The sequence below is a fragment of the Barbatula barbatula genome (genome assembly GCF_947034865.1).
Source record: "Barbatula barbatula genome assembly, chromosome: 21".
Taxonomy (NCBI): Eukaryota; Metazoa; Chordata; class Actinopteri; order Cypriniformes; family Nemacheilidae; genus Barbatula; species Barbatula barbatula.
Window position 1 is genome coordinate 6375182 of NC_136784.1, and position 23796 is coordinate 6398977.

Sequence of the window (23796 nt, forward strand, 5' to 3'; positions counted from 1 at the left end):
GGTGCCCTGCTGAAGGAATAATAATAGATTTGATAACAGAACCATTAGAAACCATTACAAAATTCCCTTTCGTAGTGTTTTGGGGAATATTAAGAGGTTTAGATCTGCCACAATAGAGACTTTACTTTTAATTGGTACTTTTTACCTTTCTTTTTAGAGTATCTGTACTTATGAACTTTTGTCAGGTTGTTAGATACCTTCTATTTAGAAGTTATTATTTTATTTTGTCTTTCAATCTGCATACAAAAATCCTTCTGATTTAATAAATCTGCATTCTATTTCCAATTTCGTTAAGTTTTAAAAGACTTCCCATGTGGTTCTAGTTATCTTAATCCCACAACGATCTGTCAGTGTGGCACTAGAAATATCACATTTTGTCATATAAATTCAGAACAAACGCAATAATCAATCCTAGATCTTGAAAGGGCATTAGGTTTAAACCATGAATAATGTAGGGAAGGGGATTAAGTTTTCTGTTAAAAAACATTGGATACACAAACAGTTTTTTGTACACTTGACAAAATGACACTAACCCTCTTTTCTTGAAACTAGTAACTTTGTATTAGCACCTATTGTACTATTGATCTTTGTATGACATAGCGCTAATTGTTCTCCGAACTCTTTGTAAGTCGGTTTGGATAAAAGCGTCTGCGAAATGTAAATGGAATAATAGCCTACTGTTGACATGAGAACTGTGAAATCTGTCTAAATAATAATTTTGAAATCACCTACTAAACTCCAACTAGCTTTGAGATCATTTATAACCTTTGTTACGGTGTAACAGATTAAAAGTCTGTTAAATATAAATCAAATTTAGATTTCCGGCCACACAAACACAGCGAGAACGACACAAGAAATATATATAAAAATAGTGTTTTATTATTTCTATAAGTTAACTTTAAAATGACAATATTAAAATGACATCTCCTCAAAGACCCAGGGAAACAAAAAATTAAGGTGTCCAATGTTCTGTCCCAGGGTGAACACCCAAATCCAGTCCCGTCTGGATTTAGCTCAGTGTTTCCTCTGTCAGCAGGACTTTGAGTAGATAACGTGTTGTTGCGCTGCTTCCTTGCACTTCACGTGGGTCCATCAACAATACTGCCGTATCTGCTGCTCCACTGCTGACCACCGGACCTGGCACCGTCACAAAAATAAGCAATAACTAGAACGGGTCTTCAGCTCAATACTAAAAACAAACACACGCATCAGTGTGGAAGAAAATGACCACTTCCCTCTAGTCTGAGGTTTTGTGAGCGTTGACACTGAGATCTGTGAGTCAGCTCCACCAAAGCACAGGGTTTCCAGTCAGCCACAACGCTGAGGGAGAATAAAATTATCAAGCCAGTACTCAGCACATCCGTCCATCCAGAGCATTTTTCCCCTTGGTAAGAGCTCTTGCCTCCTATTTATTTGGAATGGTCTGATCAGCTGGCCAATGAAATAGTTGATTTGATCAGGGTTTACAGGTGTGTCAATCAGTGTTTCTCCTTACAGTTTGTGAAAGAGGGAAACCGTGCTAAGTGTCCAGCAATATCACCGCAAACAATATAATAAACCAATCCACCACAAACCAAAGAAAAACACAGCAAGCCAATATAAAATCCGAGGAAAATCGCTATATATTTATATAAATCAGTAAAAATTCCCAAAATAAAGTAAGGTTACCCATCAATCACACTGCTCCACTTGTTGTAAATCACATGACAACTGTTGTCAAAATTATTGTATTCTGGAATTGGTTATTATAACCATTACTAGAATTAAGAATATTTCCTCTGCTGCAAGCCAATGAACAGCCTCATCAGCTTCGCAGTTTACCTGGACATTTATTCATGCAAATTGCGATAACGCAGATCGGTTTGAACCATGACTGAAAATAAAGTCATCCCCCCACTTTTTTTCAGAAAGCAACATCATCTCTCCCTGAAGGCGTTTCTTGTAAAAATTAAACATTGGGATTTTAGCTTTTTGCAAAACAAAAACAGCGCCTTCTTTTGACAGCATCTTTGAAGTTTACAGCGGGAGGCGGCTGAGCCGGCGCATAACATACGTCATAACCAAACGTTATATGATTGGCACACCAATGATTTAAAAGTTCAGACATGCGCCCGCCCACCAAAGCTAATTAGAAGAGTTTGGTATTACCAGTCTAATAAACTTGTATAAAAGACCGCAGAGGAATATCTCAACTTTTTCCAGAATACAAGCACGCCTAAATCGAGGAGACACACGTAATACCTATAGCTCTTTCTTCAACACATTTGAATGTATGACAATTCCAGTAATGGTATGTTGTATTTATTTCTATAATCAGGATGGGTAATGTTGCGATTTCATTGCTCTCACTTTTGCCTCAACTGTGTATTGGTGTTTCCACAGGTAAGTTTAAAACATACAAGTAAATTTGGTGATTACTGTTTATTCATTTCCTTGTTTATATGCAGTTAAAAGGGAAGGAAGGAGGCGGGAACCGGCGAACATGTAACAAAACTTTAATACAATAAACACGTAAATGTAGATTGCCTGTCCTCTCCCACTGACAGTACGGCCGCTCGTCCTGCCCCAATCTCCTCCGTGATACGAGTCCGGTGCGCGTAAAGCTGACGCTCGTTAACGCTCACGCACGGCCTCGCATCCCGCCTAGCTCGCTAGCAGTCTAATAGAACTTGTTAAACATTTCATACCATATTTTTGTCTATATTATATTAGCTTTCCTTCATAGTGAAAAAAGTTTTCTTTTGTTTTATGTTCAACAGGTAATCTTGCTCATGCTGTCCAATCGTCCACTTACAATGAACTGGCAGATGCTCAACATGCTGTAGATGGTAACCGAGATTCAGATTACAGGAGGGGCTCATACACTCACACTGCAGTAGAAAATAATCCCTGGTTGAGTGTGGACCTCAAAAATATCTACAAGATTATCATCACTTCTCGTGGAGACTGTTGCGCTGAGACGATGTGCTCAGATTCGTTTTGGCAACAGTCTGGAAAACAATGGCAACAACAATCAGCTGTAAGAAATGTAGTCATTTGTTGTATATTTTCCTGAGAGAATTGTAGGTGGCTAGTTAAATATGTATTAAAAATAACTGACAGGACCGTATGGTTGACCTCCTCCCTTCCCTACATTGAGTAGGTCTACTTCACTTACAACAATAAGTTTAATGAAAAATTGAAATGATTAATTAGAATGGCCACTCCTATCTGCAGTTATGGTTAAAGACATACAGTATGTTATTCTGTATATCTGTGTTGTATTAAGTTATTGGTTACCGCATGTGTGTGTTGACACATTGTCACTGTCCCTCAGAACCATCGGATGATGTGATCAAATTCACATTTTTTCAGGAAATGAGGAAACAGTTTTTTTAAATGATTAAATACTGTGTTGTCAATGTTGACAAGCACATTTGAATAGTTTTTATGCTTGAGTTTTTGTAAAACCCAGTGACAAACATAAAGAGTGACTAATAACAATGATTTATGATCACAAAATAAGGAGATCTGAGGTTTTGGAAGTGTGCTAAAAGGCCGTCATTTTCACATTCTGTTATGTATTTTTTTGCAGGCCTTCAACTATTCTCACTCCTCCTATGGTCACAGAAACATATGAGTTTAATCCTATAAGGGGACAATATGTCAACATTTTTCTACCTGGAATGCAAAAAAGCCTTACTCTGTGTGAGGTTGAGGTGTATACAGGTAATAAATAACAGATGAGAACAGAAGGTAATGTGTGTGTGTGTTTACTATATTGTCTGAATGTCCTTAATGTTTTCCATATGTTGTTGGCAGGTGAAGTGTGCATATTCAAATGCATATTCTGTCATTTTCTCACCCATATACTTTTTTTTTTTCTTCATGGAAACCCAATGTTTTGTGTACTACTTTTATGGTACTATTTTTAGAGTGTAAGTCACTAAACATGTTAACATTTGTTTCCATTTTGCTAAATGCTTAACTTTCCATAATCTTTTTGCATCAACAATTGTGAACACAATAAAATAAGCATGTCACACAATTTTTGTTTGTCTTCATTTATTTAACTCATGCCTGTTAATGTACTGTAATATTTTTGATTACATGTTAGTAACATGATTAATTATTTAACATGGTTAATTGCGACTATTTATACTGTACATGCCATTAGATTGCAATGTTTCTGCAACACGCCGTGGAGATAAAGATAATTTAGTAACTAACTTAGTTGACCTAGAGAGATGCTGATGTAATAATGTTTTCTGTATTTTTTCATACTTCGTATTTTACTCTTCCATCCTCTTTTACTTCTCTTCTGACCCTCCTGTCACTCATTCATGACTCATATCTCAGTTTTCATTGTCTGTGGTTAAGATCCGTGTTGTTCTCATCTTCTTTACCATCTTTCTCTGACATTGTTACATATTTTGAGCACAGCCTGGCTAAAGTCTTCTGATTGGTCTGCAAATACATAGTGACCTGCACCCTGAATGACCTAGAGAGAAAGATCAATGTGTATGGAGACACAATATTAAATACATTTTTGTGAAATAAAATCAAGACTGTGGGTGATACACATCTATTCCACGTGTTATAATTTAGCTGTTTTAACATTTCTGGTGACAAAAATAAACCTGCAACAACTTGTTGAATAGACTGTATGTTTACTCTTTACGGCCTTGTTTTCATAAAAAAACAAATATGGTTGTCTACCCTGACAGCATAAGCAGTTTAAATGAAAGTTCAGTCAAACTCACTATTATTTCTGTGTCCGAGTTGGGTCTAATTTCTTGAATGGCTTTTCCTGACTGGCCATCGATGTTGGAACGTGATCCGTAGATAAAAGTTATGGGAAGCGAGGGACTGATCATCCCTGCACGCTCCATCATGGGGCGTTGGGGCCAGGTGTATGGGATTGTCATGTTTTTAAATGCTGTCTCTCCACTGTCAAATCACAAAAAAATATGTAACATTAATTTGTGTCTGTGATGTATGATATACTTTAGGAAGTCTGTCCAGGTGAGGAGCTTACCTGGGCGTCTGTGCATTCACATGGTATATGTAATCAGCCACGGTTTCATCTTCAAATAGAGAAGCATATTTCTGCTTAAAATCTGATCGCATAGCCTGTATCAAAAAAGAACCTGTACGAGAAAAACAATTAGTGGGTATATTTGCATTTAGATGCTTGATGCATTGCAGACTATTCCATATTGTGTGTATTGTGTGCATGAGTTTGAATACCCAGTGGGCCTGCCAGCCTGAGAAAGCCTAGAGGGTTTATTGGGTTCATTACAGCACCAATAGCTTTTACCCAAATAGGAACCCAGCGCTCCTGAACATTCGGTTTTGCTTTAAACCCCCAGGGTTCCACCAACACCAAGTGCTTCACTCTGTGAAAATAAAATTAATTTACAAAAAAACTGTGTTCTAAATGTATCTCTCTTAAAGGGATGGTTCGCCCCAAAAAGCTTTTTCATTTATTCCCCCCCATGTTGTTTAAAATCTGTATATGACTCTTTTGAGAAATGTCTCAGTGGTGTTGTATTCATACAATAATTTACATGTTTATGTGAACTATTCCTTTAACATTTTTCTAACATTGTTTCAGTTACAAAAATAGAGAAACAGTCACCTGTTAGGATATTTCAGAGCATATGCAGTAGACAAATAACCTCCAAAATCATGGCCAAGCAGAATCATATATTCCAACCCTACTGCCTCTCTCCAATCCTCAAGTGACTGGACAAACTGCTCCTCTGCCTCCTGGGCATCACTGCCAAAGACTGGTCGACTACTGCGTCCAAAACCCAACAGGTCCAGTGCGTATACAGGCCTACCATCTTTTGCAACGACAGGCAGGTTTTTAACCCAGAGACCCACCCCAGCTCCAAAACCATGCAGTAACACCAGTGGGATCTGCATATCACAGGTTGGGACATCTGTGTTGTCACACAAGCTCTTTTTTTCATTGAATACCAGAGTCCTAATGTAATTCCCATTAGATATGGGAACATATCCTTTTGTGTGCTTGTCTTTGATTGCTAAAAATTAAAGTAAGATAAGTTGAATGGGTTTTATGGGAAACATTGTTATTTACAATATATGCTCATGCTCACACACGTTTCAGGATTCTGTCTTCTGCTTTTTTAAGATGAGCAGGAGAGGTGGGACACCAGGAAGGCAGCCAACTGGAGATCCATCCTGATCTAGAATGTATACAAATGTATATTTGCACAGTACATTAATATTTGAAGTAATTCCCTCTCGATTCCTTGTTTTTATTTCTTTAAATAATTTCCAAACACGCAGAACTGTTGGTATTTAGAACATGCCTCTAGTGTATTTCACAATGACTGACATATGCCCTATCTCCACAGTTATGTTGAACATAAGAGTTAAGATAATTGTTTACAGCTTTAATGTGTCTCTTTAAGTGCTTTCCCATTAGATACATGCAGTATATCCATTAACAATACTGTATGTTTAAATAAAATTAAATATATTTTTTCCTCAAATACTGTACATCATTTTAAAAGACTCTTACTACATTGACTACATATCAAATTAAATATTCAATGTTTTTACACATTTTTGTCTTTTATTTCACACATCACAAAAGATACAAACATACAGAGTTTACCTGCTTGTGGTAAATACAAGATCCTCTTGGTCTGTTCTCATTGTTTCTTCGTATTGTCATATAATGCTGTAATACAATTTTGGTGAAAGTTAACTAACACTGTAAAAAGGGGATGTGGTCACAGTCAAAGAAGATCCCTAAGGACCAAAGACAGACCTTACACACACTCTTAGAGGGCATTTATTTCCCTTTATCGCCGATAGAGGGCGACGCATGTCTGCATTTCATCATAAAGTGCATCCATTCATTAAAATACCTCTGTATACCATTGCAGAACACTATTAACCACATTTACAATGTTGTTTGACAAAAATACAATAGTTTATTTATGTAATCTTTACATTAGTAAAGATTTATTATTGCTACAAATATGTCAGTAAATATCACACTCATTACTGTTACTAAAAAATTATATATAAATAAATGAATAAATAAATCACAGAAATTTGAATAGGTTGCCTCTCATAACAAATTATTGTACAGTAAAGCATGCACAGTCTAGTTAAAACAAATGAAGTCTAATAAATATAATGTTAGGCCTTTAAAGTACACAGGGAGCATGAATATAAAGTTGAATGTAGTCTTATAAGGGTGCGTTTATGTAACAAGTAATAAAGCACAGCCTGCCAGAATGGATAAGTATCTCTGGTTACATTAAACAAATGGGTCCGTTTTCCGAAATTTTGATTTGTACATTATCTGAAAGCGAATAAATAAGCTTATTGATGTATGGTTTTAGGATATGATAATATCTGGACCGTTTCAGCCGTTTGTCTGGAATCAGAGGGTGCAAACAAAAAATATAAATATTTTGAAGTTGTCTCAATCAGAGGCCCTGTTGAAGACCATCCACTCACAAAAATAATAATTCTGTCATGAATTACTCAACCTTTGCTCAGATTTTGCCCAGAGTTTCAGTCTGAAGTCTGCAGATTTGATCAGTTAGTGTCTCTATCTGAAAATAGTCTGCAAGTGTATGATGTCTAGTGTCTTGAAGTGTATTCCAGCCATAAATCTCCAACCTGATGGTCGGACATCAATCTCCCAGTTAAGGATGTGTGTGATATAATTTTTTGCCATTTTGTCATCACTAAAAACAACTATTTTCAAAATGAAGGGCTCGTCCGGGATTTGAACCCGGGACCTCTCGCACCCTAAGCGAGAATCATACCCCTAGACCAACGAGCCTCCCTTGCTACCTCAAAGACACCCAAATTCATGAGCAGAGACTTTTGCCACGTTTGCTGTAAAAGTTGTATTTACGTGTGACTGTATGAACATCTGCAACCTCTGTGCGTGCTTTTAGTGACATCCAGCGGCCAGACCCTAAACTGTTTTCATTCACGGGCGTGGATTTGTCTCAATCGACACTGCACTAAACAAAAACAGTTTACCATTTCATTTATAATCGACCTACTTATGTGTGTATAAAATATCGACGTGTTTTCTAAATGTATGAGACAAATAAAATCAGTGGGTTGTTTCCGTTTCTAACATTCATAAAAAAAGCTTGTACGATTTAAACGGTTACTCTAAAACGAGCATGTGCACGGCTTTACTTTCAAAGAATTTACTTACTGAAAGTCAATTATTTAAAAAAAACGTTTAAACTTGTGTTTTTAAGTACGTTTGATCTTAGATCGCGCCACGCATGCGCAGTCGTATAACGGAAGCCTCATCATCGCAGAGCGGAAGTCCTATAGTCCTTTTTCTGCCACGGGCTGCCATCATGGTGAGTGAACTCACTTACACGGAGTCTAAAATTAAGAAAATGAAGGGATTTTATGTGCAGTTGCCGTCAAATTTGCAGCCTATTCGCATTTTTACATCTTAATGTTCCCACCTGTAGTGGTTATGAAGTGTAAGTGTATCCATTTAGCGCTATTGTTGAGAAAATAAGCGCTAGGCATGTCTCGAAACAACGTGGTGGACTGATTCGGGCCGAAGTTTTATCAATCTACTCACGCACGTCACAACCCGCTAGACTCGTGTTGCGTTGTTTGTCACTATTCGACTAAATTAACAATTTCCTATTATTAGTATGTGTTACTACGTCTATATTGTGGAGCGTTTAGTCTCGTTCATATGAACGCATGACCGGATTGTCGGCGAGGATTGTTGTACTGTAGGCTACAGTAAATGTTGAACCCAGCACATTTGTAAGGGTAAAAACTAGCAAAACGTGTCTCTCCGTTTACTTTCACAGCAAGGGAATGGCACTCTGTGATATTATCGACGGTCCTTTGTGAGGCTGTCGCGTGTTTTAGTTACCTTTATAACTTATTTTTTCCTCTATTAATCTTTTCAGGTGTTCAAGCGCTTTGTCGAAATTGGCCGCGTTGCCTTCATTGCATTTGGCCCTCATGAGGGCAAACTGGTGGCAATAGTGGATGTCATTGACCAAAACAGGGTAAGTGTTCAATTGGTTTATCTGCATATTGTGGATGTTATTTTCAGCTGTTGGTTTAAAGAAAGATTTGTGTCGTGCATTAAACTTATAAAGTTACATAACTGAATGTTTGTCTTATTTAGGCACTGGTTGATGGTCCATGCACGGGCGTGAAGAGACAGGCAATGCCATTCAAGTGCTTGCAGCTCACTGACTATGTCATCAAAGTACCTCACAGGTGAGTCCGCTGTTAAAATGTTTATAATGTTAGTTTTAAACTGATTCTAAGCAGTATTTGATCATACTTGGTGCATAATTATGGATGTATTGACGTCTGTGGAAATGTTATTGAAGTTCATTTAATGAACTGTTTCTTTAATGCACATTCTCTTTTGTGTAACACATTGCTTGTGTGTTCTGGTTTGTTTCAGTGCTCGTCAGAAGTTTGTGAGACTTGCCTGGGAAAAGGCAGAGGTCAACAAGAAGTGGGAAGAAAGCAACTGGGCCAAGAAAATCCAGGCCAGAAAGAAGGTATGCAAGATAAACCTGAACTTTGTTAATTCAGACTAAAACTCCCAAAGACTGTTAAAATGTTACACACGCTTTTGTTGGCTGGTGACTATTTCAAATTTAAGGGTGATTTGGCAAAACCACATCACATCTTGGTACCCTATGCAAACCTTGGCAACTGCTTTAATCTGATGTGTATACCTTGTCTAGTAAATATTGGGATCATGCATACTGGTGCTTACACTTTTATAGTGGTTCCCATCATAGTCTATTATTTACTCTTTTAACAGAGGGCTGCAATGTCTGACTTTGATCGCTTCAAGGTGATGAAGGCCAGGAAGATGGTAGGTTATCATTTTCTATTTGGACATTGGTAGAATTGTACTTGTGTGGTTGATTGTCAGTGTGATGAGAACAAACTAAGCTTTTTCTATCTTTCTGCAGAGGAACAGAATCATCAAGCATGAGATGAAGAAGCTCCAGAAAGCGACCACACAAAAGAAAGCATAAACTATCCTCAATAAATGTTTGACTTTGAGCCGCAGACTCTTTGACTTTTTTGCCGAAATGTGCATTATATTGTCTTCACATGCTGATGGAGGTTTTTGAATGTGGTTTTACATTGGGGCAGAGAGAAATCAGTTATATGCTTCCATAATGTACACTTTTGTTATAATTTTTGGTCTATCAAAAATAATCTGATCCATAAGAAATTGTAGAGACGTGTACTTTACACTGCATGAATTAAGTCTCTTTCTATAAAGTACGAGCAACACTTAACGAGTGTGGTGTTTCTAAATAATCAGGTTATGTTTTTATCAGTTTCTTTATGGGATGAAATTAGGTTTATTTGTTCGGTTCTAAAAATAAGGTATACTATTTGCTTAAAGCATTTAGTAACCAAATGCATTTGGAGGGTTATGCATTTGATTAGTTTGCTTTTATCTAAAGCAATTTATAGCGTTTTTAAGGAGTTTGTGTGAGAATTGATCCCATGGGCTTGCTTTAGTTAATACCATCTATTAATAAGCTGTATACATTTTTTCTTGTGACCCTAAATTGAAAAAACAGCAAGTCATAACAGTCAAAAGTCCAATTTTAATTATTATTGCTCCCTGAACTCTCTAAAACGTGAAAAATTTAAATAGCATTTCCCTTTTTTGTTTATGTCCCTTCCCTGTAAAATGTGAATTATTTTAATTGGGAATCAATATTTGATATGCTCATTGATTCATTATCAAAATATCCAACTATTTAATTTGCACATTTTCTCAACTCTTACACTTAGTTATGGAATAAATGCAGACTAATATCCACCAAACAAAACCTAATATTCTGCTTTGACATTTTGAAGGCGTATAATTGATGTACAACAAGACGATCTACTCTATATGCTCAATTCATATATAGAGGTTATAGGTGTTCATAGCAGTAATGACCTTAGAACGTGGATACTAAGGAATACAGGTTTCTTCCCATCCTAAGTATTTTGCACTTTTAGCCGAAACTGTTGGAAAAATTATATTTGTGAACTTGAAGCCAAATCATAAAGATCTTTAATAGTCACAAAATCATAACACTAAGAAAAGCAAAGTGATAAACATTTTAAAAACATGAATGCAATAGTTTACTTTAGACATATTAAATGAAATGAAGCTGGTTAGAGATTATTCTACAACGTTCAATCAAGATTCTTCTATTAACGACAGCCCACAAAAGACTCGTTGTATTTTTCCATATTTTTGATTGAACTTCGACGGGACGTGGGCTTCTGTTTGAAGATAGGGGACCGCAGAAACCTAGTGTCTGTGAATTTGTCACCACGTCGAAGTTTCCTAAAAGGAAGCAAGCAGAGTACAAAAACAAAATTCAATACATAGAGCAAACAAACGCAGCAAGAACTACAATGCAAAAATCACGAAATAACACCTGGGGATTTATGGCACATTAAACACAAATAAGGATAGATTTTCAACAAGGCTTGTACTTACGAACTGATCGATGGCTCTTTATAGTTGACGGTGCTTGTGCAACGGCGTTTACGGGAGGAGAGTTCAGGGGTGTTTTGAGCACACATTGGCTTCTGGTATGCTGCAGGGGAGAGATTTGTGACATCACTCAAACCAAAGCCCAGAAAGGAGCGAACAACCAGCCCACCTGCAGAGACACAAGCAGTGCAAAATAGTGACACCAACAAATGTGAAGTTAGTAAGGGCATATTTTGTGACACATGATGTGAGAAGATTCACTAAAAAGCAGGAAAAGAGGAGACGGAGTGAATTGAAAAAGGTGAAAAAGGCTAACAAGAATACATTATTTACCCTTTCTTCTGCCCACATTCATCACCAAAGGCATTTCATTCTCCTGATCAGATAAGTTGTTCGGGCACATTGGAAATTTAAACATCGGGCTGTCAATCATCATAAGTTCTGCCTCTTCACCAGGCGTAACTGGAATCAGAGACTCTTGAACCTCTGAAGGTGCTGTGGGAAAACAAATTTTAAATTGATTAATATGAGTTACCAATTCATTTAAAATGACAAGTATCACAGAATGTTCGAAAACAGTTGCTGTTAACAACGAAAAAAACATTACATCGGCTGATCGATTCACTTGGATCTGACTGGCTGACATCTTCAAGAAGAACACAAACTGGCGATACTTGCAGAGCACCCATGTCAAGAGAATCTGGACAATGTAAGCCAGTATCTGCAATTTCAGTCCTGTGTTCTTCTTTAAAAACAATGAAAAATTATTAAAAAACAATGGCAAAAGTGTTTTTACTTTTAATTCTTGTATGAAATCTAAACTTTGTGTGCGTACCTGTGTGCTTTGTTTCAGCACGTTTTTGAGAGATATTTTCTTTGCCTCTGTTTTTTCTGGCCTCTTGAATCGACCGTCTTTTGGAGCGGGTTCGTCTTGGCGGTGGACTACAAGCTTTTCTAGACTTCCTTTTTGGCACGTACAGGCTATTATCTGCATCCTGCTCTCCTTCTGATAAACTGGTGTTGGACTCTACAGCAGGATCGGGCTGGACCTCTTCTGCAACTGGAGTGTCAGGTGATGGTTTCTCCATGGCTTTGTTGCCTGCTCTGAAAGGTGTTAGATGAACCGCCTCTTCACAGTCAAAGTCAAACGTGTCATTGCCACCCAATGAGGAGTTGAGGCGATCGCCAGGTGGCAGAGCCCCTCTTGCACGACTTTGCGAACGGTCTCGGCTCTTGGAGCGAGCTCGCGGTTTGGAGTTTTCCCACGGCTTCTTCAGCGGGACTCGGTCCGGCTTGCGCCCTCTCTCTGGTTTTATGCGGGAGGGCGCTTGAGCGGGTTTTCTCTTGGGCTGCCTGGTGGTCCGCTGTGGGGGCTCAGGTGTCGAGTGCTGGATTTTTGGAGGCTCGGTGTCCAAATCTGTGTTAAAATTGTCAGGTACACGCGTTTTTGAAACTGGCCCAACAAATCTTAGTTCCTCATTATGTTCTTCCTCTTCATTACGAATGTCATCCAACAGAATGCAAACATCCCCTCCTTGTCTTTTATCAACAGACACTTCTTGTTTTTCTTTAGAGCAAGAGGGTTCCAATACGTCTGTAACACACTTCTCCGCAGAGGTGGAGTCAAAACGTGCACTCCGTCTCCGCACACTCTCAGAGCACCTCTTTCGCCTTGTTCCCACTGTCGGGGGCAATGAAATCTGTCTGTCACCACGACCACCAGAAACGATCACTGCAAAGAGACAATAGCAAAAATAAAAAACTTACATACAAACTGCTTGGAATATTTATATTTGAGGCTCAAAATGTTTTGTGAAAAGTGTATAAATGGATGTTCACCGGTGCCGGCAGTAACAGATGACTCCATGAGGGGCTCTTCTGAGCGAGGCTCCTGAATATAAGTGTCAAACACAGGTACTGGCCTGCACAAAAACACCATTAATGATTATTTCTTTAAATATTTGACAGACATATGATACAGAGCTATAGATATTTTAAGGATATTCACACTCGGTGACATAATGGACCTTACTGACCAGAAAAGACAAAGTGTTAATGCCATGCAAAATGTATTTAAAATGGAAAGTAATCTGACCGGAGGCATAAGCACCGATTTGCATATAGCGTGCGAATGGTCAGGTGAGAGTGGAATGTGCATGTCAAACCGGGCATACTCGATTAAGATGCACAAATTGACTAAATATAAATAATTCTGCGATCTAAAATAATGCGATCTGGGAAAACCTGTTGGATGCAGAGCTGGGATGTTTTCAGGAATATAAAAAAAGATCGAAAGTCAATTTTCTGTCCACAGACCACGATCGCAAAACATACAAGGGATGATCAAAAGTTCAGACCCTATGTCCATGATAAACGACATAGAGCTTGCTTCACTATTTACTAGTTGTTGACTGTAATGTTTGCTAGTGTCCTTGTATAGTGATAGTGCTCTTAACACTCCTGACAGAGCTCTCATTCTTTAAGTGTGCCCAGCACCACTTTCCTAAATTTTGTTTAATTCAAATGGTTTTCTAGATTATTTTTATAGACTTCAACACTATGAGAGTATTAAGAGTAAGTCTTTTACTTGTGATCCTTGACTGTTGTGCTTTTATATTCATCACCTGACTTTAAACCCGCTTTGTTCCTGAACATCATCGTGCTCAGTCAACTTCAGACTTGTTACATACAAGGTATGATAGAAACGGATTTGGAAAGGGTCTGAACCCAGCTCACATGTACAATATGTACATTTTCACCCCGTGTTGGGTTTTTCCAGTTCTCCTTTACCTGGGGTTTTCAGGGTGACTTGGTGGGCATGTCTCAGCAGGTGAAATCTGCAAGAAATCAATGGACATGTATAGGGACAGGCAGAAATATGCCAAGAAACCACATTATGTAGACGTTTGCAACATTTCAACGCATACCTCAAAGAAGTATGTGTGTGTCAACCTCTCACCTGAGCGTTTTCAACGGCTCCCCGATCTCTCAGTGTTTTCTTGAGCATCAGCAGGTGAAAGAAGAGCGCCTGCCTTTCTTTCTTCAGCTGCAGAATGACCCCCTGTGCTTGCCGTACCTTTTCTCTCTCTGTCTGCAGAGCCAACGCAAGAGCTTTGTTGTTTACCTGTACACTCTTCAGTACAAACGGCGTCACTGCAGCTGTGAAGAGAAAGATCAGAGTTTACAGCTAGTACATCATACATACCACATTGAAACGATTCTGCCAAAAGCATGGCTTCTAAAATTTGACATTAATAAAGCTGTGTATAATTTTCCAAGGGAAATGACGCATGAAATGGCACCCGTGTTTTTGTTCTTCAGCTTTGACAGGCCACGACTGGCAGCTGAAGCGCTGGCGAGACGCTTGTTCCGTTTCTCCTTCATTTTGTCCTTGATGTCGTCCAGACTTTGCTGGAAAGATTTCTTCTGCACCACCCGCTCCCGAGCCATATCTGAGCTGTTAAAAACAGCCACACGTCCAGTTCAAAATACACGGATTTACTGGAACATCTATCATTTGAGTTCTCTAAATTTCATATCTAAATCACTTTCCGTTTAACTGAAATGTTGCGTGTTTCTCAAATAAATATTTACCGATATGTAAAAACGTCTTATCAGGGCTGCGCAATTATAGATTTTAATGGGTGTCTTCTCTAGCGTATTCCTTGTCCGGGACGTTGATGTTCGAAATCCTCCGCTGCGAGCTCTGATTGGAGGAGGCAAAGCGTCATTGCGTCACTTCCGCGATTAAATCTCGACGTCATCGTGCGGAAGTGCAGGCGGCATAGATGCTCAAAAAGTTTAAAGAATACAAAAAAGAAACATCTGTATGTAATTCTTTATCTTTCTTCATTTGTTAATATGATTTATTTATTCTTTCACCCTCGTTATTTTGGTGATATTTTCTGTTCTTTCTGTACGTTTTCTGTACTGTTTGTTGCTTCAAGCATCACACATAATAACAAAAAAAGATGTTTAAAAAGTTTCTAAAATACTGAAATGTTTAAAATGTTTATTAAATGTTCTTTATATAACAAAATAAAATAATAATATTAAATGAAGGGGATTTATTTTCCTGGAAACAATGAACTTAAAATTGTTATTCAAATGTTAATATTTTACTATACTATAACCTTTACTTATTTACCATATTGTTCTTACACTAAAGCCTAATGTCTAATGCAGACAAACATTTGTTTGTGTTTTGTTTATACAAACATTTCCACAAAACATAATTTTCTCTTGGTAGCAAAGATTTTTCCTAAAAGAAGGATTTTTCATTTGCAAAATACATAGTTTTAATGTGATTTTATAAGGTAGTATAATTTCATTATTCCAATGGGCATGTCTTTGTACAGTGAACTTTATTTTCACTTTATTTAAACAGAACATTTAAAACAGAGAACTGGTTATAAATCAATTTCTCTTTATACCCTAACCCCTAAATACTAAACATTTATCAAACAAAGTATATGCCTGAAAAAGAAAATTACTGCATAAAAAACTGCAACTAAGACAAGTGTAGCGCTAGCAAATTGTGCAATAAACGGAGACCTGGACATAAAGGATACTGATGTTAGGTAAGGGAGATTAGGGGCAACCGAAGTATCCATATATCTGAAATGCAACCTGTTTACTTTTTTTGTTCCTCTAATAAAAATTGGATCATCAACAATTTACTTTTCTAACAGAGCATCTGGCCAGGTTGGTAGTACCAACACAACACACAGCAGATGGAATCTATACCATGTATAGTGCAACTTGTAAGTGTGGGAGTTTCGGTGGATGTTGTCATTCTGTCCTGATTAAGAACCAAGTTTTTCACCAATTATCATTTGATAACTGTACAAGCTGTCCTTTACTCATTTGCAACTCATGGAAATATTTTCCCAAAAGACTTCCATTAAAGTACAGGATTGAAAAAGAATAATAATAAAATAAACATATGACTTAGCAGGAACTGTTTTTATCGTTGGTGATTATTCAATCCGTTTTTTGTCAAATAAGAATTTGATCCATCAACTATTTGACTCTTGCTAATAGAACATATTTGCAATAAATGTTAACATGATCGTAAAAAGCTATTTGACATCTTTCGTGCAACCTGTAAGTTTTGGATTTCTGATCCTGTTGGGATGTTGCTATCAGACTTAAGTGACTATAAAGGACTAATCATTTATCAGATAAATGTTTATATCAGGAACTCTTACTTAGAATAAAAACATATTTTTTATAAATTTGTTTCAAATTTATTTTGACAATAATTATAACAGAACACATCTGACCAAGCCATCAACAACATCTACTACACTCATCAATGGGACTCTATCAACACTCTTGGCCTCTCTTATGCAAAACGTAAGTGTTGGAGTTGTGTTCTTATATGATGTTAATTTGTTTTTGTTTGATTGGCCTGTCAAGTTTATGTAAACTTTTCCCTGAAATATAGTTTCCTCTTAGCAGCTATTTCCTAAAATAATGATTTGCATTTGTAATTTGTAATGTGATGTATGACATATACTGTATGAAAGCGTGCTAAAACCCACGCAATTTTAATTTATGTAAATGTGATGTTTTCGCATTAATTCTAGTTCAATGACCCTCGTTGTCAAAATCGTTTTTTTACAATTCTAATTAAAGTGATAGTGAACACGCACGCACGCACGCAAAACTCCAACCAAGACAAGTGTAGTGCTAGCAAAGTGTGCAATAAATGGAGACCTAAACAAAGAGGATACTGATGTTAGGTAAGGGTTTAAGATTAGGGGCAGTAGCGGTTTTAGGCACGGGCAACCGGCATTTTTTCATGTCACATGGGGGGCGGCACCGTCACGAGCAGTAAAAAAACTCTGGGCCGCCGCGAAACGGTTTTCTATTGTCTATCATTCATTCATTGTGTGGGGAATCGGCAAATGGGCGCCCCTGCATGCTGAGAATGTGCCGTGTGTGTGAGAAGAGGAAAGGCGCACGCAGGTGATAGTTCACCTCTAGGAAACCGAACGCGAATGAAGCGTTAAACGCGAGTGATTTACATGTTAAGTAAATGCAAAGACGCGATGACCTACTTGCGGTGCGATTCGCGCGAATGAGGCGATTGAGCTTTCGTGTGATTCGCGCGAGTTGAAAAATCTGAACTTTGGCGAAAATTCGCTCATAGGTGGTCTCGCCCGGGGTGCAATTCAACGTAGAACCGCCACTGATTAGGTGCCCCCGAAGTATCCATTTATCCCAAAAGCCACCTGTTTACTTTTTAACATCAGGTGATATTTGTATGTATGCCTGTATGTGAGCATATTGTTTTAACTAAATTAATTATAATATCAATATGTAAAATTGGTAACCAACATACAAAAACATGCATTAAGTACTAAACAAATGAGTGTATATTTAAGAAAACCAAAATTTACATAAAGTGTCCTTATTTACATTTGCTTATTGATGCAAACTTGAAACACTATTTTATTTGTGTTGTAATTTTAAAATAATTCATGAATTAAAACAGTAGCAAATAACCATGTCCTGTATAGTGAATATCAATTATATATATTTAAAGTAAAAATATCTATACATTTAGATTAAATTCCATAAACAGTTTGGGGGTTAATTTTTTGAGGATTGAAATGGAACTATGAAAGAGAGAAGCCTGAAGCTGATATGCTGCAGTCTGGACATCAAATGTGCACATTGAGACATGGAGACATTGTTGTACATTACCTTTTTGTCCCTGCAGCAAGTTCTGTTAGGGTGTGTTATTCTAATAAGAAGTTGATCATTAACATTTTACTTTTACTTGCAGGCCAGCAGTAACTACACAACAGAGAGCAGCTGGACTCAATCTACACATTTAGTGCAACTTGTAAGTGTCTTTTTAATAACTGTACAAGCTGTCCTTTACTCATTTCTGTCCCATGCAGCAGCCATGCTAGTCGTGGAAATATTTTGCCGTTAAGAGACTTCCATTAATTTACAGGATTGTAAAAGTATAATGATGAAATAATTTTAAACATATGACTTTTATAAAAGGAACTGTTTGTTTCATTTGTGACGGTTCTATCCGTTTCTATAAGAATTTGATCAATCAAATATTTTACTCTTCCTAACAGAACATATCTGGTATAAATGTTAACATCACCATAGACAGCAGTTTGACATCTTTCATGCAACAGTTTTTTGGATGTTTCTATCAGACTTAAGTGACTATAAAGGACTAATCATTTATCAGATAAAAGTTTATATCAGGAACATTTAAAAAAAATTTTTTTTCACAATAATTATAGGAGGACACATCTGACCAAACCATCAGTGACAACACACTACTCATCACTGGGACTCTATCCACACCCTCTTCTACGCAAAACGTAAGTGTTGGAGTTCTAGTCATGTTCTGTTATGATGTTTCCATCATGTAGTGATCTAGAACTAAGTTCACACCTATTGTCTAATTATCATCGAAGCTTTTGTCATCAATGTCATCTAAGAATTTTAACAATCAACTATTTTAATCTTCCTAACACAACATAACTGGTATAAATGTTAACATCACCAGCAGTTTGACATCTTTCATGCAACCTGTAAGTTTTGGATTTCTGATCATGTTGGGATGTCGCTATCCGACTTAAGTGACTATAAAGGACTAATCATTTATCAGATACAAGTTTATATCAGGAACATTTAAAAAAAAATATATAAAACCGTTAATATTTTTTTTTTTCACAATAATTATAGGAGGACACATCTGACCAAACCATCAGTGACAACACACTACTCATCACTGGGACTCTATCCACATCCTCTCCTACGCAAAAAGTAAGTTTGGGAGTTCTAGTCATGTTCTGTTGTTGCCATAGGGATCTGGAAACAAGTTTTACGCCTAAGGTACAGTGCTGCTATAGGAAACACTTTGCCATAAGACTTCTATTAAATACTAAATAATCATTTTATAAAAGTTGATTTAAACAGATTCGTATTGACATGAAATAATAATAAATGTACAAATTAAAAGTGTTTTTTTACAATGTATTCTGTTTCTTACAGGGCACATCTAAACAAGTCAATATGACATCATCCGCAACTACACCTGTTGGTGGTGCTTCAGCCCTGTGTGACTCCATTCACCTTCTGCTGAGCTCTGTGATGTTCTGTGTGTGCTTCTTCTTATAGAACATAAGCTTTACAATAATTGACTTAATTAATTAACTTTCACATTTCTTACACTGTTGCTAGCTTAAAACTTGAAGCCCGCAAAATATCTTGTTCAGGGACACGTTTTTATAACTTGACTTTCAGGCGTAGCTTAACGTTAAAAATGCAAATATTTAATCTTTGTCAGAACTGATAGCACGGGTGTGTAGGAAGCACAGCCGTACTTCCTTTAAAGTGTTGAAAACTCACATTACATATTAAACTGACCATCAATTATACTAGATGTTCCAGCAACATCCCATTTGTGTCATTAAGCTTCGATAAAACATTCATTTAACATATTTAGTCTGTGTAAAACCGAAACAGTGTAGCACTACAGGGTAACAGACATGAAACTTTTTCATTCCACTGAAAATCACTTTCTACACCTCAGCTGAATTCCTATACTGTGTGATGTTTGATAATAATGTTTGATTATTCAATTCATGCCTTTGGTAAATACAGATACGCCGCTGTATGGGTTTAATTTAATTTCGGCTTTGATTTCACATTGTCACTTGAATTCTTTTAAAAAGTTTGGGATTAGAAGTGAATGAAACTGAAGTTTGATACATTTTTGTTCTGTTTCACAAATGTTTGACAGTGGAGAATATAATTAAAACAGATTATAATAAAAAAAGATTATTGTAAAAATAGTAAATGTTTTTCAACCAAAAAGGTGGTTGTTCTATTGCATCGCTGTGAAGAACATTTTGTTGCACCTTTTTCAAGACAGTAGTTTTTCATATATTTACAAAGAATTGTGGTTGATGCAAGAATAAACCTCATAAAATCTAATCTAAGCTGACAACAATGCATTTGACTAGATTTGTTTTGACTAGAAGTTTAGTTTTACAAAGCAGCAAGAAATATGGATTAAGAAAATAATGTCTGCAGTGAATAAGAAATTAGAATAAGAAGTGTCATTGTATAAATAAATGGACCAGAGCTCAGCTGATTGGATATTTGGTAGACTGTTAATACAGGCTCAGGGGAGGTGGGACAGAAGTATAAAAGGCTCTATTTAAGGAAAGCCGGAATCAAAGGCAGCATAAAATAAATCTGTTCAACATCTCACTGACCACATCATCTCTCAGCATCCTTCATCATGCTCAAGATTTTGATCTTTATAATGCTGGTAGCAGCTCTGCTGTTTTTACCACCTACACAGGTAATTCTTACTGAATGTTTTCTTCATTTAAATCTTGATGAAAAGTGATTACAATGGATTTCCAAGCTTGGGAAATTCCTCTTGACTTGGCTTGCATTTTAAAATATAGAATAATACAATATACTGTATGTAAAAAAGGAAATCAGTTTTCAAGTAAATGTATACAAAAAGTTATATTTTTATATCGTATGGTTAAGAAGTTTGGTCTAAAGTGTGATAAATTAGTTATTGGTGTGGCTTTATGCATTGGTCATCAGCAGAAATCTGCCAGGTTGGTCGACAGAATAGAAAAATATGTACAAAAGGTATTCAAAAAGAGAAGACAGTTTAGACAGATGTTTTATTGGAAGAGGTTTAATTCTGGCCGTTGTCAATGTCACATTGTATGTATTAAATAGAAGCAAATCTCAGTGTTATTGTAGAGTCTGATACGATATTAAAATGTGTGATTTGAATGTTGTTGATAAGATTTGATAAGTGTAGGACTTACACTCTGGCTGTGTCATTCTGTACTGTGTTCTCAAAAGATATCTGATCATAAGCATCCCATTCTTTCACAATTCAGAGCATCGTAACCGAAACAGAATCCACAAATAGCACAAGCTTGAACGGAACCACTACTGAGATGACAAGAACTGAAGTGACCAGTGCCAAACATCCAAACAGCACCATGCATGGAAACAGTACCGTAAATGCAAACAGCACCGCACAAGCACGCAGCACCACACAAGCAAGCACTACTAAAAATGGACTTTCCAGTGTCAGTGCTTCTGTCGGCCTACTGTTCCTTACAGTGTCTGTTCACCTGTGGTTAGATCACGTTGTGTGGTGGCAGTGAATGACAGCTTGGAGTCTGCCATCAAGAAATCAAGAGCAAATACATTCAGGAAATACAATAATGCTTGTTCATTGTATGTAATTTACAAATATTGTACTGTCATTAACAATTACAAATGTGAAAAATACACTTGAAATCTAGTGACGTAAATCAAAGCATGAGAAAAGGGGTTTACAGTTGTTTTTCTTCATTTACATTTGATTGCTTTTGAGTTTTTTTCAAACAATTACGAGTAGTATAATCATATACTATGTGTCAAAAATGTTTTGATTGATTTATGACCCTCCTGTCAAAGGCCTGTCATACTGACAGCTGTCACTCAAATGTTTCTTTTACGGCCTGTCAATCTTACTGACATCTGATGTTTTATGATGGTGTAGGGGTTCCTATGGCCCCCCCCTTTTCCTACAGGGTTAGCCCGCAAAACCCCCCTCACCTTTTCAAACCTGGCTGTTTTTTCTATCAGGACACCTGCTGTGAAATGTGTATTAGTAAATTTAGAGAGAGTTAGAGGCATACATAGTGGCAAACATAGAGGCATACATAGACTAACATTTGTAATAGTTTAAATTTTTGTAACATGAGATAAGACACGGCCCCGTGTCATTTTAAATAGTGGCATTGATAGACTAACATTTGTAATAGTTTAAATTTTGTAATGAGATAAGACATGTCCCCGTGTCATTTCAAATAGAGGCCTGGATAGAAGCATTTGATAAGCTAAACCCTTGTAACATGTTCGCTTGTCTTAGGTTTAACTTTGTAACATGAGATAAGACGTGGCCCCCCACACGTCATCCAAACTAGTTTTACGGCCTGTCAATCTAAAACAGGCTAGTTTATTGCCTGTCAATCTAAAATAGGATGATTTTATTGCCTGTCAATCTAAAAACGACAGCTTTATAGCCGCCTCGTCTACCTAAAAACCACTTACCATCAATAACGGTGTTTTTCACACTACCTTGTGAAAAACCTGAAGGGTGTGTCGTAATAAAGGGTTTAAATAATGGAGTGTTTTCGTAAATTTAAAGCAGATACTTACGTTGTCTTACAAGCGATACAATGGCTCTAAAAAGTACCGAAACGCCTAAAAATGTTGCGACCGGATCGCCTACTGATGCCTGGATGGAATCGGAAGATTTGACAAGGGCTCCGCGGCGTTTAGAACGTATGCACATAACCCGTTTTATACATGACGATGAAGAGCTTGTAATACGCGATTTTTCACTCGCTGGTAATCGCGTTGGGTGTTACGAGTTCGACAAGACGAGACGCTGTGTATCATTGTACAGCACCGATTTGGGGGTGGAGAGGTCCATACTTGACCCCTGTCTGTTTCTGCCAGCGCAAGACTGGGCATTGTTTTACAACTACGTTTGGACCGATCTAAACAATTATCGTCAGGATCCTAGGTTCGTCGGTCAATGGTGGAGTGTAATACCCGGTATATGTTGTCGGATGTTCGCCGACGGCTGTGGCGAGAACCCTGAAGATGCCCTGTATATATCAAGTGGCTTTGATTCTGAGACGACGGGCCGAAGAAATGCTTCTCCAAGTAAAGGGGTGCATTACGATCTGCGGTTTATGTTTCAATGGAGAGATGTGTGTGTGCTTGATGACATTTTCGCGGATATTAACAACATGTTTAAATGGTGCAAGTTGCGGGACCGTTACAACTCTGTGAGAGCGAACTTGTTTGGTTCGGAAACGGATGTTCCAAATGACACCGCCCCCCTACTATAACCTTTAAAAACACACCGTTCAGACAAAACCCTCACCACAACATCCAACATTCAACTATGTCCCAGGAGGAAGCAACCCTATACCACAGTGCCGGACAAAACCCCCCGGTGTGTGAGGCCGTCGCCGGTGTGGCCGAAGACACATTGCAGCAATCTACAAACACCTGGCTGGATAAATTCTGCGAAGAGCTGGGTTATCACAACCTTACATTCATCACTACAAGGGGTCAAGCCCTCACGGATGCCTTCGTATGCGCTGGCGTTGATGGTGTGGACGGTTGTATCGGAGAGGTCGGATTTAAAATAATTAAAGCCATCGTAGCCGTTCTGATGTCGCACATCGTTAACC

At 37.5% G+C, this 23796-nt stretch overlaps 4 protein-coding genes across 7 annotated transcripts; 2 read left to right on the forward strand and 2 right to left on the reverse strand.

Moving 5' to 3' along the window:
* The first annotated feature begins 2120 nt into the window (after window positions 1-2120).
* On the forward strand, window positions 2121-4025 carry LOC306909972 (uncharacterized protein). 2 transcript variants are annotated; one of them, XR_013788118.1, is made up of 5 exons: window positions 2121-2234; window positions 2318-2382; window positions 2760-3019; window positions 3575-3708; window positions 3802-4025. XR_013788118.1 is itself a non-coding variant. In XM_079484145.1 (4 exons), exons 2-4 carry the CDS (start codon window positions 2319-2321, stop codon window positions 3617-3619), a joined length of 369 nt encoding a protein of 122 aa, XP_079340271.1. In that variant the 5' UTR covers window positions 2121-2234; window position 2318; the 3' UTR covers window positions 3620-4025. The 2 variants fall into 2 exon arrangements, 1 of the variants encoding a protein (XP_079340271.1); XM_079484145.1 differs by having other exon boundaries at window positions 3575-4025.
* A 356-nt stretch (window positions 4026-4381) lies between these two features.
* On the reverse strand, window positions 4382-6669 carry abhd5b (abhydrolase domain containing 5, lysophosphatidic acid acyltransferase b; the record flags this gene model as incomplete). Its single annotated transcript, XM_079485061.1, has 7 exons — window positions 4382-4480; window positions 4743-4929; window positions 5018-5129; window positions 5230-5378; window positions 5621-6029; window positions 6109-6194; window positions 6629-6669. The coding sequence occupies 7 exons, from the start codon at window positions 6667-6669 to the stop codon at window positions 4382-4384; spliced, it is 1083 nt and encodes a 360-aa protein (XP_079341187.1).
* Window positions 6670-8295: 1626 nt separating this feature from the next.
* Window positions 8296-10065, forward strand: rpl14 (ribosomal protein L14). The gene is made up of 6 exons (XM_079484059.1): window positions 8296-8360; window positions 8937-9038; window positions 9161-9255; window positions 9449-9548; window positions 9818-9871; window positions 9972-10065. Exons 1-6 carry the CDS (start codon window positions 8358-8360, stop codon window positions 10035-10037), a joined length of 420 nt encoding a protein of 139 aa, XP_079340185.1. The 5' UTR covers window positions 8296-8357; the 3' UTR covers window positions 10038-10065.
* A 694-nt stretch (window positions 10066-10759) lies between these two features.
* sgo1 (shugoshin 1) lies at window positions 10760-15311 on the reverse strand. Of its 3 annotated transcripts, none has more exons than XM_079484056.1 (10): window positions 15110-15311; window positions 14818-14972; window positions 14475-14674; window positions 14306-14352; window positions 13355-13437; window positions 12351-13247; window positions 12123-12260; window positions 11849-12010; window positions 11519-11684; window positions 10760-11362 (listed from the first exon to the last, which is right to left on the reverse strand). In XM_079484056.1, the coding sequence occupies exons 2-10, from the start codon at window positions 14963-14965 to the stop codon at window positions 11227-11229; spliced, it is 1977 nt and encodes a 658-aa protein (XP_079340182.1). In that variant the 5' UTR covers window positions 14966-14972; window positions 15110-15311; the 3' UTR covers window positions 10760-11226. The 3 variants fall into 3 exon arrangements, with proteins under 3 accessions (XP_079340182.1, XP_079340184.1, XP_079340183.1); XM_079484058.1 differs by having other exon boundaries at window positions 10936-11362; window positions 11519-11618; window positions 15110-15236; XM_079484057.1 differs by having other exon boundaries at window positions 11063-11362; window positions 12123-12257; window positions 15110-15236.
* Between the last annotated feature and the right edge of the window lie 8485 nt (window positions 15312-23796).

Coding starts and splice junctions, on each gene's coding strand:
- LOC306909972 (XM_079484145.1), top strand. CDS start 2,319: ATGGGTAATGTTGCGATTTCATTGCTCTCACTTTTGCCTCAACTGTGT. Junction 2,383..2,759: donor GTGTATTGGTGTTTCCACAG/GTAAGTTTAAAA, acceptor TATGTTCAACAG/GTAATCTTGCTCATGCTGTC. Junction 3,020..3,574: donor AATGGCAACAACAATCAGCT/GTAAGAAATGTA, acceptor ATTTTTTTGCAG/GCCTTCAACTATTCTCACTC.
- rpl14 (XM_079484059.1), top strand. Junction 9,039..9,160: donor ATGTCATTGACCAAAACAGG/GTAAGTGTTCAA, acceptor TGTCTTATTTAG/GCACTGGTTGATGGTCCATG. Junction 9,549..9,817: donor AAATCCAGGCCAGAAAGAAG/GTATGCAAGATA, acceptor CTCTTTTAACAG/AGGGCTGCAATGTCTGACTT.
- sgo1 (XM_079484056.1), bottom strand. CDS start 14,965: ATGGCTCGGGAGCGGGTGGTGCAGAAGAAATCTTTCCAGCAAAGTCTG. Junction 14,675..14,817: donor GCTGAAGAACAAAAACACGG/GTGCCATTTCAT, acceptor TTCTCTTCACAG/CTGCAGTGACGCCGTTTGTA. Junction 14,353..14,474: donor GAGCCGTTGAAAACGCTCAG/GTGAGAGGTTGA, acceptor GATTTCTTGCAG/ATTTCACCTGCTGAGACATG.